At 46.5% G+C, this 14,087-nt stretch overlaps 1 protein-coding gene across 1 annotated transcript in view; it reads right to left on the minus strand.

The window, feature by feature from the left end:
* Nucleotides 1-14,087, minus strand: part of CABLES1 (Cdk5 and Abl enzyme substrate 1) — a 102,033-nt gene that overhangs the window by 61,367 nt on the left and 26,579 nt on the right. The window contains exons 2-3 of the mRNA XM_023510249.1: nucleotides 6,596-6,667; nucleotides 975-1,067 (exon numbers count right to left, since the gene is read on the minus strand). Coding sequence (XP_023366017.1) covers nucleotides 975-1,067; nucleotides 6,596-6,667 — 165 coding nt within the window. The remainder of the gene's footprint in view (nucleotides 1-974; nucleotides 1,068-6,595; nucleotides 6,668-14,087) is intronic.

Genomic DNA, 14,087 nt, shown 5'->3' on the forward strand with positions numbered 1-14,087 from the left:
GGGTTTGAACCTGCCACCCTTGGCATATGGGGCCGGCACCTTACTCCTTGAGCCACAGGTGCTGTCCCAACAGTTTAATTTTGTATGGACTGGACAGTATCAGTGGGGTTCCTACCATCTTCCACAAGTCCGAAGGAGATTAAATAAGACCATCTTTGCATTAGGACCTGCATTCTAGGCAGTGTCTCTAACTCAGCCATTCAAGTTGGTGGTGTGGAGCTGCCCCCCTAAGGATAACAGAGCACAGGGGACCCCAGAGATCTTGCACTGTTCACATGCACTGTCAGGCCTGAGACGAAGGGATTTAGTCATTCAATCATAAGCACACTGGCAACCAGATTCTGATCTGTTTGTTAGAGGTTTAAAACTCTGTAGAGTTTTAATATCAAAGCCATATAAATTTCAACTACAATAATTTTTATTTAATGGCACTTCCAAAGAACAACTGAGAGCTGGAGAAAGCAGTACATACTCCAGATGTCAGCAGGCCCTGAAATGAGAATCAGCTCTGAGAAAGAATCTGCTGGCAACATTGTGATTCTACTTTCCTCACCGGAGTGAAAGCCAGAGCCAAAACCAAGTTCAGGCAGAGATCTGGCGGGTAGTTATCAACCAGAGCACACAGTGATGGTGCAAAACAAAAAGAAAACCAACAAAGCGGGAGAACAAACAAAAACCCATAAAAACTCGACTTTTTCTATTCAAAGGTTTCTATAAAAAATATTTGCATTCAAAAGTTCAGTTTGTTGTTGGTCTGAACATCTCACTAAGCCTTAGGGAGCATTATTCTCTACAGACTCCTTTGGGTGATTTTGGCGTAAGTGGGGTAGAAATTATCCGGGGAGATTCCAGGAGGTGCTGTTCATTTTTAAAGTGTGTGCTCAGCTTTGCTGGGCTGTGGCCCGTTGAGCCCCTGCCCCCCCCCACCGCCCTGCCCCTCCCGCCGCTGGGCAGCTCTCAAGTCAGGGCAATACCTGCCGTTCCTTGTGTCGTGTTGCCGCATGTTCTTGATAAAATGAATCTTCTTAAAATTCTTTGGTCTGGGCGAACCTGAGAGAGTTCGACATCTGAAAAATAAAGTCATTTCAAAACACAGTCAGTTGCCCGCTGGACAGCTGAGAAATCTCTACACAAAGACAGGAAGGAAAGATCAGACAAATGGTTTGAGTCACCCCAAGGCAGGCAGGAGTCGCAGGGATAATGCAGACAATACGGCTGGAAGCAAGGAAGCTTAAAAAAAATCCCTAATGACAGACAACTTCCTTGATGATACTGATAATATTTTATATGGGTCCCTGAAATGCCGGGTAATGAAAACCATTGTCCCCAGTTGCAATAAAGCAAGCAGATTCCAAAGACATTATTCTTTATTGTTATCTTAAAAAGGATTCTCCTATATCAACACAGGTAAAGGGAACAGAAAACTGCACATTTAAAGGACTTAAGGGGAGGGGGGAGAGACACTGGAAAATTCAGTTTAAAAACATCCCTGAATCATTTTTCTTCTGTAGTAGGACTTTGGCCTGAATTCCTCTGGACAGTTGCCTCAATGATCAAATTCCCCATCTGTGCCTGGAAGTCACAGCTTTAAACTGAATGAGAAGCAGAGACTCAGCTAGTTGCTGGGTATTTCTTAGGGCTTCTTTCTTTCTTTTCTTTTTTTTTTTTTTGATAAATTTTAAATAAACATTTGTTGAACTAAAGTGACTTGAATTCAAATACTCTTCTTTCCCTGGCATAAATATTTCTTTGTACTATGGGACTGGCACACAGACCATAGGCCAAAGAGATGTTATTTGTGTGGTGTCTTCACAGTTACCTAGCAAATTGTAAGTTACAAAACTGCAACAACAAAAAGCCCAACAAATAAGAGTCTGAAGCTTAGTCTTTGCTTGATAAAAGGAGCTATGACTTCCCTGTTTTGGGTTTTGCTACCATAACTTTTCTGGCCACGGGCCCCAAGAACTGGCTCTTGCCGTAGGATATGGGCACCCAGGAGTCTGTGCTTCAGAAAGCGAGTTCCAGAGAAGCAGTACCCAGCTTCCCAAAGCCCACACTGAGGTCTGGGCTGGGTTGTCACCTGAATTCGGTCAGTTCTACACTTTGAGGATTTAGGGAGAGGAAGAACAAGATGACTCTAGCAAGGAGGCTCAGTTGGGGAAGGTGAGGCGGGTGGTCACGTCTGGGAATTGGACTGAGGAACAGGCAAGGCTGCAGACCTCCCAGAGTAGCCTCAGCCTCTGCCCTCTCCCAGGGGCCCACCTCCAGGGGCTCAGGAGCAATGCATCTCATCCCACCCTGCTAGTAAGGGCAAGCTCCCCACAAGGCCTGCCGGGAGGGTGCTGAAGCATTTTTCCCCATAAGAAATAGGATCTTGGCTCGGCACCTGTGACTCAAGTGGCTAAGGTGCCAGCCACATACACCTAAGGTGGCAGGTTCGAATCCAGCCCAGACCCGCCAAACAACGATGGCTGCAACCAAAAAATAGCCTGGCGTTGTGGCGGGCGCCTGTGGTCCCAGCTACTTGGGAGGCGGAGGCAGGAGACTCGCTTGAGCCCAGGAGTTGGAGGTTGCTGTGAGCTGTGATGCCACAGCACTCTACCCAGGGGGACACCTTGAGGCTCTGTCTCAAAAAAAAAAAAAAAGAAATAGGATCTTAAAATGTAATTCAACTTGAATAAATAACACTAAAGTAAATAAATTTAAACCAAAACAAAGGCATCATATCGGGTATTTATTTGGTGGCTTTCATCAGGAAAAAGGAGTTTCACGGGCCATGGGTCCAGAGGAGGAAAGCCCCACCTTTGATTGCTGTCCACTACACAGGGGCAGACACCATGGTCCTCTTGGCCTCTCCTCCCAAACTTACTGTTGACCCTGATTTATTATTGTACTTCCCATCCTCCCCTGCTGGTGTCATAAGGGTTAAACATGAAAACTTTGTAAGCTCCATGCCTATTCAATACAACAGACATTATTTACATATACACATAAGGATTCACATTCGAATTTCCAGTGCTCTCATTATTCATAAACCATTAGCAACAAAGGGTGCCTCCTTTATCCTTAAAACCACAGCCCATATTAAACGTCCTGAATTCTTGGCTTTCAATGATGTTTAAAAGCTTACAGAAGCCCTGTGATTCCTACCGGCTTCCTCCGACAGGGTGAGAGGAAGGGATGGTGCCCACCACCCCCTCCCCCTACTCACTCCAGCCTTCCAATCCCAGATCTAATGGGCTCAGCATTTAGGCAGAAGGAGTCTGTCTTCATGGTGCTGCTCTGGAAGGAGACCCAGAACCCCAAACTGCCTCGGTTTTAGCTCCAGAATGAGTGCTTGAGCCTGCAGGTTCCCAACTGTCTCTCACACACAATATTCTAGAAACATGAAGTTGCTGGAGAGAAGAGAATCTTGGAAAGCATAGAAATATGTCTCTAGTGGCGTCCGGACAGGGCTAAGAGTTCAGGAGTGCCCTTATACCCTTCTTCCATTTCCCTCCCCAAAAGCAGAGCTTCCTGGGGCCAGCAAGTCTCAGGGCAGCGGGCCAAAAGGAGGGCAGTGAGCAGGTTCCAGCTGCACACAGATCCTGCCACCTCAGCACACTCTGGCACCTTCCTCCTGCCACCTTCCAGCTGCAGGAAGCTGGCACTGATGCAGCAGGGGAGGGATGACCTGAGCTGCTCCCTGCCACCCGTACCCAGAAAGAGGGGCCCCAAATTCTTCAGCCTTCCGGTGGAAACTGCACATCGGCAAAAGGGCCACAGGTGGCCATCCATACCAGCAGGGGAAGGAGGCAGCTGTGCTGACTTTAACAGCTGTGGCCACCAGCACCCGTCAACTCAGACAGTCTGGAAAACCAGGGCAGCTGCTGATGGTTGCCACATTCACCGCCGTGGACAAACTGAGGTTTTTGTTGACACCTAGGAGAGGTGGCCTAATTCCTTATTTTTGGATATGGGGAAGCCAAACTACCCGGCAGGTGGTAAACTCCTCAGTCCAAGTCTTCTCATTGTAAATGTTTGATTCTCAGAGTTCTAGGTGGACACAGGAAATGCACTAACATGATATGCAAGAGGAAAGTAGGACTTCTAACAAGGGCAACTTAACCAAGGTCTTTGATTTCCTTATCAGCCCCCACTTTTAACTACCTATACACCCTACTAATCTAGCCCTTTGTTCAGCAAGCTGTTTGTCGTCTTTCATATTTTTAAGCATTCAACTAAACCACCAGGGAATCTAAGAACTGCATTAAGAGAATCGTGGTGTTAGCAACAATCGCCAAGGCAACTGGAATACCAAGCGCCCAGGTTGTGCAGGTTAAGCAAAGAACCAATTAATCTCAAAGCTGCCTGCGTTAACATGTAAACTCCCATTTAAAAACATGCATTTAAAGTGACGCAAAATTAAATTAGGATAGAATTAAATTAAAAACTAATTTAATGAAAGATTAGCTGTTTCCTGTCAGCACTGATTATAGGATACACTTAATTATGCAAAAGGTTTAATAGATGCCTTGGAGCAATTTGTTCTTGGGTGAAGCTTAAAAGCAAGTTGGGCATATAGCCTTCAGCCCCCACAATTCCCAAAACACTTCCACATCATTATTAGTACCTTCACTTCACGGATTGGGAAGGACCTCAGAGATTAGCCTATTCAACTCTCCCATTTTACAGAAGGGAAAGCTGAGGCTCCAGTGGCACTAAGCAAATTTCTAGTTTGAGGAGTGAGGCCACAAACTCAGGTCCCCCAAAACTAACATCTCTTCTACACTATGCTTTATTTTATTTTCTAGGAGTAAGTAGATTTCTAAGTAAATATGAGAATCTTTTTTAAATTCCAAAAAAGTCCATGCGGGAAATAAAGATTTCTAAAACTGCCCGAATTCCCTTTGTTTCTGACTTAAGTTTTAAAATCTTAGAACAATACAAGATTCACCTGGATTCAGTGTAGCATATTCTCAAGTAAGAGGTGAGTAAAGCCAGTTTGCGCTACCACAGGGCTGAGGAGCAAAGAGCAGCGGCCCAGCCTGCACAGATTTGAGGACAGAATGGGATGGAGGGGACACCAACCAGGAACATAGGTCTTCCCTGGGCCTCCCCTTAACTACTCCCAGACAAAGGACACCTGTGCCCTGAGGCGTCACAGCCCTCTCCAGGAATCCTTGAGGAGGGAACATTTCAGCCTGTCCCCTGAACCACCTGGTTTCCTTTGGCTCAGGGTTACCATCTTCTTTATTCTTCCAAGGACCTTGGCTTCCAGCAGCCTCTTGAAACACCAGGCGGTTCTCAGCTTTATTTACTGATTTTCCTGTCTGTGGCAAGGAGAACCTTGGCCAGACAGCCACCTCACATGGCCTGAGAACACTTTTCCTGGAGGCTGGCTGAGTTTGGACCAAAGCCAACTCCCTAATTTGATTTTTAATTTTGGTATGACTCCTGCAGGGGAACAGCCTTCTCCCAACACTGACTAGTGCCTCATAGAAGAATACTTGTGCCCAAGCCACGTTCACCAGGCAGCAGCCACACGCCATTCACCCACATTTTAAAAAAGACTTTAAAAGTGGAGATGGGACTGTTTGGTCCTGACTTTGTCTTTGGGATGACATGGGGGATGAGATGCTGGTCACCTAAAGCTTTTGCTCTGGCCCCAGGCTGTCTGTGCTCTTCACGTGGGGGAAGCCCGTGGACATGGCAGGAGCCGGCTCCAGGGCAAGGCTCTCCCCTCTAACAGACCCTCTCAGGCTCAAAGAGAGGAGCCAGGGACTCCCCCCACCCTGGTCAGGGCCAAGGCACATTAGGGGCAGATTTGGGTTCCCTCCCATGCCCGTCCCTGGGCACTCACATCCTCCCTGATCTTTCCTGCTGCCACCTGCCCTGCAGTCTCTATGAAGACCCTGCATCCATCTTTCTAGATCCTTCGGCCGAAGGTGGAGCGCCCACCACTGCCCCACCCAGCTCCAGTCTGCAAGGGGGATGGAAGCAGGTACATGAGCTTCTTCCTCCACAGGAGGGCCCAGGAGATCTTGTGGCTGGATTACTGGAAAGGGACCCGCCAGGCACAGCACATCACAGCAATTGCTGTCACCCAGAAAGATGCCTCGCAAACACATTCCAAATTCCAAGAGAGAAAGGGAGCACCTTCAGACCCAAGGGAGCACTCACAGCATCCTGATTGGGCTTCCGCAGCAATGAGCTAGGGAATGACATCAGGGCTCCTCCTAAGGAGCTCTGGTGTCCCTCCATCTGGAAATGAAGTCCAGGCCCACAAATACTGTATAACTGCACCTGCGGAAAGGACTTCCATGGAGCAGCAGCTTTGAAAAATGACAAGGAAACCACAGGTGGAAAAGCACCCAAATTCACACGCAAATGGCAGCTTTTCTAATACATAATTGAGACTGAATCATTTTCTAGCTCTGATGCTGAGGTTGAGTTCCAAACCAGGAGTATGTTCCACAGATCCCGGGATTCAGACAATCATTTTTAAATTTAATTCTGTATATCAAGGACTTACTTAAAAAATCATCAATTTTTGGTTGTACATTTATACTACAAATAATTCACATATGTGTAAATGGAAACATCGAGAACTTACCTCCGGAGAGGGGCATTCTCCTCAATGTCTTCCAGGGTCTCCAAAGAAGATCTCTGGGAGATGAGGCGACGTCTGCAAAGAGAAGGAAGGAAAAAATTCTAGCAGTTAAAACTATATTGTGAAACTGATCAGACATTTCTGTAAATCTAAAACTGTCCTTTAAAAATGAAGTCCACATTAAAAAAAAAAGGGGGGGTGGCGGCTGTGGCTCAGTGAGTAGGGCACCAGTCCCATATCCCGAAGGTGGTGGGTTTGAACCTGACCCCGGCCAAACTGCAACACCACCAACAACAATAAAGATGGGACAGAAGCTGTCCCTAAGAGGATGCCACGTTCACGCCCTCCCTGCACAGTGAACACCAAGCTCATCTTGCCTGGCTGAATTCCGAACATTCTCCCTGGTAGAAGACCTCTTTGTGGTGATTAAGAAAGTGGCCCTTTTTATAGCTACAATTTTCCCCAAAGACCAAAAAAAAAAAAAGACGAGATGCCTCTTATAACATGTAGTATAACTTGGTTACTGTGTGCAGTTTTTCTAAAGCATTAGATTATACTGTTAAGTATTCAAATATCAGTGCTCTGAACTAGGTAACTCATAAATATCGCCTTTTAAAACTCCATTAAATAAATCTGCAAAATCACTAGGATCCAATCAAAACGTTATAGTCTATGGATGGCTATGATTTCCAGAGCAACTAGAAACAAGGAAGAAATTATTCCATTGGGAGAGTTTCTCAGAGATCCCTAAGAATAAGTATGCGGCATGATTATGCAAAAAGTAACTCCTCTGGGCCGCTAAAGGACTGCAGACACCTGCTAACACCTCCTCAATCTACCACTTTCTTTTACCAGGCTGAAGTAAGAACTGGTCCTACTTAACTAAGAATATCAAAGTAAATGGAGCAGGGTGGTGTGGTGGTAACTTAAAATAAATCCACTTGAACAAGGGCCATAATTTTATAGTAAATGATTTGGTGGATGTGGATGGACAGAGAAAGTTCAACTGAGTCTTTAAAGAAGAGGCTAAAAATATAAAGCTAAGTCTTTTTAAAATTACATTTGATAAAATTTAGAATAAGGACAGGTAATTTGTAACCTCAGATTAGATGTGCCAAAACAATCAGAAATAAAAAACAAAGAATATGCAATTATCTTGGGAGGCTGAGGCAGGAGGACTGGTTGAGCTCAGTAGTTCAAGACCAGTTTGAACCAGAGTGAGAATTCATCTCTACTAAAAATAGAAAACTAGCCAGGCATTGTGGCGAGTGCCTGTACTTCTAGTTACCCAGGAGGCTGAGGCAAGAGAATTGCTTGAACCCAGGAACTTGAAGTTGCTGTTAGCTAGGATGCTACTGCACTCTACTCAGGGTGGTAGAGTGAGACTATCTCAAAAAACAAAAAAAATCACATGCAATTATAACTACATTCTGATTTAGCCTATAAAACAGTGGTTCCCAACCTGCCTAATACTGCGGCCCTTTAATACAGTTCTTATGGGTTGCAACCCACAGGTCGAGAACCGCTGCTTATAGAAGAATGAAACACTGGTTTTTAAAAAGTTTGTGTGTACTTGTTCTAACCAACATCCCTGATTCCTCTTGCTTTGTATCTTATTCTACTTTTATAAGACAATCAGAAAGTCATCTCTGTAAACTATTCCAAGACTCCATCAATTTTTTGAGTACCTTTCTTAACCTTTTGGTATTCAAATCCTTTAAACAATACTCCTCAGTGCCTGCACAGTGGCTCACATCTGTAATCCCAGCGCTTTGGGAGGCCAAGGCAGGAACATCAGTTGAGGATTAGTTGGAGGCTGCAGTGAGCTATGACGATGCCACTGCACTCCAGCCTGGGCAACAGAGCAAGAGCCTATCTGTGCATTCACCTTCAGTTACCCTAAGGAGGTCCTAGGGCAGCTCAGATACAGTCCAGACCCCAGTAAAGCCCAGGCAGGTCCATCCTCTCAACACATCCATGCCACCAACACGACTGCAAGCCTAGCCCACTGGGGACACAGAGGTGAACCAGGCTCGACTCTTATCCTCAAGGACTCAGAGTCAAGGGGGAACCCATGGGATGATGAATGACTCTTGAGGAATCCCATTAACAATTCCTTAAGCCCTGCACAGTCTGGGGCTGCAGGGTGGAGCACAGGAGGCCTTGCAGGGCAGCCCAAGGGCCAGGGTAGTCACCCAAGTGAAACAGGCCCATCCACAAAAGCATCCTGACAACTCCCCTTTCTAAAAGCTGCATCTAGCCTTCACAGATTGAGAGGAGAGGTGCTTATTTAAGAAATAACCAAAATAGAATATATCTTTTTACAAGTTGGAAGATTTTTTTAAAGCTAGCATATGGGATAATACTCCTCCTGGGTTGAACAGGTGCACGCTCACACACACACACACAATTATTAAAAACTAAATGTCTGTGTCCTCCCCAAATTCCTATTTTCAAACCCTACCCCCCACTGTGATGGCATTAGGAGGTGGAGTCTTTGGGACACGATTCCCTCATGAGTGGATTAGTGCCCTGGGAGCCCGGCTCGCCAAGTTCTCTAGCTCCCCTCCTGCCCTGTGAGGATACAAGAAGTCAGCGTTCTGTAACCCAGGAAAGAGCCCTCCCCAGCCCCCAATCACGCTGGTATCAGGGTCTTGAACTTCCAGTCTCCAGAACTGTGAGAAAATCAACTTTTTTTTTTTTTTGAGACGGAGCCTTAAGCTGTCCCCCTGGGTAGAGTGCCATGGCATCACGCTCACAGCAACCTCCAACTCCTGGCCTCAAGCGAGTCTCCTGCCTCAGCCTCCCAAGTAGCTGGGACTACAGGCGCCCGCCACAACGCCTGGCCATTTTTTGGTTGCAGCCATGATTGTTGTTTGGCGGGCCCGGGATGGGGATTCGAACCCGCCACCTTAGGTGTATGTGGCTGGCGCCTTAGCCGCTTGAGCCACAGGCGCCGAGCCGAGAAAACCAACTTCTAATGTTTATAAGCCGCCTGGTTTATTATGGCACTTTGCTGTAGCAGTCTCAATAAAGGCAGAGACACGCTTGTGTGTGTGCACAGGAGCACTTAAAGTCCAGATTTCTGGATGGGAATAAAAAAGCCCAAATGCCCACCTGTTCCTTTATATTCAGCACATGTCTTTCTCTACTTTGTGAATGGAACAAACCAGGAGATTCTCTGAGATGGAGATAGAGAGCTCGGAAGGGACTACCAATAGCCATCATAAAGAATTCATCCTGCCGCAAAGTGATAGCCTGCCCTTCCTAAGACAGGACCCTTTGCTGCCTCCAGGGTGAGCCCTGTGAACTTGTAGTGTAACTCGGTGGTGCCCATCTCCGCTCCCACCACCTTGCTAGATGCTTCCAAAGTATGTATTTTCCCCCTTGACCTATCCCCAGGAGGCTGCGCTGAGGAGGAGGTGAGTCTTAACCAGCCACTTTTCACCCTGCAATTTGCCTCCTAAACTAAGCCCATTTCTATGCAAACTCCTTATCAAGGGGCACAGTTAACTAGCAGAGGTCTTTGCATATTTTAATGGCTGACAAATAATATTTAGCCTTGGACCAAAATAGCATACTACCTTCCTAACCAAGCAGACATTCAGTAAGAGCCTGGCAGGGCTCAAAGCAAAAGCATCACTCACTGACATCATCAAACGGAGGTGTTTATGTCTAGTCTCCAGATGCAACATGCTCGCAGAGCCCCCCAGGCCCTTCCCCACGGGCACCCTTGAGGCTGATGTGGTTCACCGTTAATGCTCACGCTAAGTCAGCCTCCCAAAAGTACCCAGGCTCATTTTACAATATCCTTTGAACGCTTGGCTCTGAGCAAGGAAGTCATAATGATTGCACATCTGTAGGTACCTACTTGGACCCAATTAATCCATTTATGATTAAGGAATAACCAATAGTTCATCTGCAGGTGCAAATCACTGTATGCTCCTGGGCCCCAGGGCTGTGACAGCGGTACTGTTAGAATAAAACCATTTACTCTAAAAGCTTAAGGAAAGGTCACAGGAGGAAGAGAGGGGGAAAAAAAAAAATCACACAGAAAAATGTGTGGCTGGGCAGATGGAAGACTAGGAGAGGCAGGACCCAGGGCCAGTGTCTCCAGAGTGTCTTTTAACACTCTTAGTGTGTGACTGCCACACACTAAGAACAATTTTCCTTGGAGCATGGCGTTTTATTATGAAAACAGAATAAAAACTTTGAAAACAGAACCCTCCTAAAACATACACCAATAAAAAAGTAACATAAAAACTTGAAAATTAGTAATGTAAAAAGGACAATGTAAAAACTTGAAAAATAGTTCATAACTCACATGGAAGTTAATGTGTTCAGCACCAAGGGGGTCGATGGACTTATTTCAAGGGTGAGAACAGTGGTCAACCATCCAAACTAACAGACTGGTAGAAGTGAGCCAGAGGCCTGACCATACTGAATGGCCCTGCCTAATGCTGTCATTGTTCTGGTTGGCAGCAACTCGGAGAACCCCAGGAGAGAGGGGCAGGGTGGGGGGCCGTGCGTGGGCAGGACACCCTCATCAGCTCTTCTGGGAGGGCCCATCTGTCCTTAGCCTGGGAAGCAGAGTGCTAGGGGAGAGGATTCCCGCTGTCCCTGCTGACCAGTGAGGCTATCTCTATCAGGGCTGATCCCCTTTTGGAGTCACCTGGGGCAGATCCAGTCCAAAGGACAATGTGAAGCACGGGTGCCGCAGGGCAAGGCTTTAGCCTGAGAGTTAGGACTTGCCCACCACATGGATGTTGGGTTAGGTCAATGCTTTCAACCCTGGCTGCATGGTGGACTCTCCAGGGAACAATAGAAATCACTGAAGCCAGCTCGGCACCTGTGGCTCAAGTGGCTAAGGCGCCAGCCACATACACCTAAGGTGCCAGGTTCGAATCCAGCCCGTGCCCACCAAACAATGACGGCTGCAACCAAAAAATAGCCAGGCGCCTATGGTCCCAGCTACTTGGGAGGCTGAGGCAGGAGACTCTCTTGAGCCCAAGAGTTGGAGGTTGCTGTGAGCTGTGATGCCACAGCACTCTATCCAGGGTGATAGCTTGAGGCTCTGTCTCAAAAAAAAAAAATAAATAAATAAAAAGAAAGATATCACTGAAGGCTATACCTGCCTCAACAGATTCTGAATGGCTAGCCTGGGTGTGTCTGGGTAAGAGGCTTTTAAAGGCTCCCAGGGAATTCCAGTGAGCGGGACATCAGGGCCATCAGACAGGTCATCCCACCCAGTCCTAAGGTGGTGAGAATTGTCTCCTAAAGTTCCACTTACTCATCTTACTCTCCTGCATCAAGGAACATGGGATGGAAATGATCACAACCAACTCCAAGTAATAAGTCGTCTCCTTTACCCTCGAATAAGCGTCTTTTAAGGATCAACAAGCAAAAGGAAAGGGGGCTAATTAGCCTGGCAAATTGAGACTGGAGAAAGAGCAAAAGATTTGCAAGGACAAACAGGTAGATAACGTACATAGTACATACATGTTACATCTATACCAAGAACCAGTTCTGGGTTCTCTGGGAGCACAGTGTGAGATCTAAGAGCAGGAGCAGATCTAGGAAACACCGAGGTCGACTGCCTAACTACTCACAAAAAGAAATTTTCTATATGGCTCGTGTCCCCTAAGCAAGAATCTCTCTTTGTGGCTACAACCTGGGCCACTGAATGACACCCTTACCCCTCATAGGTATGGGGGCAGAGAGGGCATCACAGATACCTCAATTACAAGCTGATGGGGGAGCTGAGGTCACGACTACTTCATACCTATTCAGACAGTTATTATGACCAGAAAAACCCAATAACACCTTAATGTAGTCACAAGACACCCATAAGCTTGTAATTTATGTGCTTTGGTACTTATGTCTTTCTGCCAATGACCAACTTCCCTCCCCCAAACAAAACTGCACCAGTCCAGACAGTGAGCTGCTCCAGGGAGGTCCATGCTGCCCCTCCTGTGTGTCTCTGGGGACGAACCATGAATAGCCAACAGCAAGTACATAATGATAGCTGAATGCCCTCACTAGGTGGGGCGAGTATTTCTGGACTTTTCCCGGAGAGCTCGAGACCTTCCACTCAATGCTTTTCTATACAGTTATTAGAGGGCGTGATCTGTTTAATATGCCAATTCCCAGTCTGGTCAACAGCCCAGAAACCATCCTCACAAAGCTTCCTAGTGTCTGAGGACACAATCGCAGGGAAGGTGTGTGCACAGTGAGGCCTCCCACTCTGAGTCACAGATTCAGGGGCCTACATCTCTTGGCCTCCTTTGCTGACGGAAAGTCTTAAAGCCGTAAAGAGCCCAATCAGGGCCCAGCAGGAACAGGCATGAGGCACAGAAGCTAAGAAAGCAGAGCTGTCCTTGGGGCATCTGGAAAACCCCTTTGTAAAATGTTTTAAGATCTCATACTTTCTGGGCAAAGCCTCCAATCCCTTGGTTCTCTCTTCCCCACATCACATGTTATGCTTTTGCTCTGGAAATAGTGCCCAGCTAACATAGAAAAGGGGTCCTAAAAAGCCCCGATTTAAACCTGTAATTTGTAACTATGAAAGGGGACTACTTAAAGGTGAGCTAAATTTAAGAACTACATATAAACCCAAGAATGATACTATCATTTATGCATCTTTTGTGAAAGTGCTGACTTTGAAGTCCTAGGCTCTCTGAGAATGCACCTCTGAAACCCCGCTGTTATTCCCTTCATTTCTCTAACACAGCTTCAACATGTCAAAGGCCACAGCACCACCAGCTCCTACCCACTTGGCAAATACGTCATAACAACCCTGTTCATAAGTTGGCAAACTGTAAAGCCAGGGTTCTAGATGCTCCTTTAGCAGAAGTCAAATCAGATTGTGCTCACTTAAAAAACAAACTGTTTTGCACAAATACATATGTGTTCACAGATGAAGAAAGAAAAGTCAGCTGTCTGCTCTTAATAGAAGAGACATCGTCTTAAAGCAAAATGGCCTTAGCTTCAGCCTGAGGACACATTCATTATATATATGCTTGGTTTGGGATCTAAAGCTTTGTCCAGCAGCAAAGGTGCTAATGAAAGTAAGCATGGCCCTGACTCGTTTCACCAGGCTTGTGAGATTGTGGACGAAATCCCAGAGAAGCAGTGTACACCGTCCAGGCCAGGTCACCAGACTGGCGAGACCTGGAGAACTTCCAGGTGGGGACCAGTTAGCCTGGTGCCTCCACGCACAGAGCACACACTGCCTTGTTTCATGCAAGTGAAACCTCGTTTCCCAGTCCCAGCTACAGCCTGAAGTCAGATTAAAACCTAGAACGTGCACTAGAGCAATTCAAAACCCCCAGGATGGTTCCTGAGGTCTTCCTGGCAAAGGAAGAAAAATAAAATTATCTTTAAGAAAAGCAAGGATGGCCCGTACCTATAGCTCAAGTGGCTAAGGCACCAGCCACATAACCAGAGCTGGTGGGTTTGAATTCAGCCTGGGCCCGCCAAACAACAATGACAACTA

This window comes from Otolemur garnettii, unplaced genomic scaffold, assembly GCF_000181295.1.
Source record: "Otolemur garnettii isolate 467f Iridium unplaced genomic scaffold, OtoGar3 scaffold00012, whole genome shotgun sequence".
Lineage (NCBI taxonomy): Eukaryota > Metazoa > Chordata > Mammalia > Primates > Galagidae > Otolemur > Otolemur garnettii.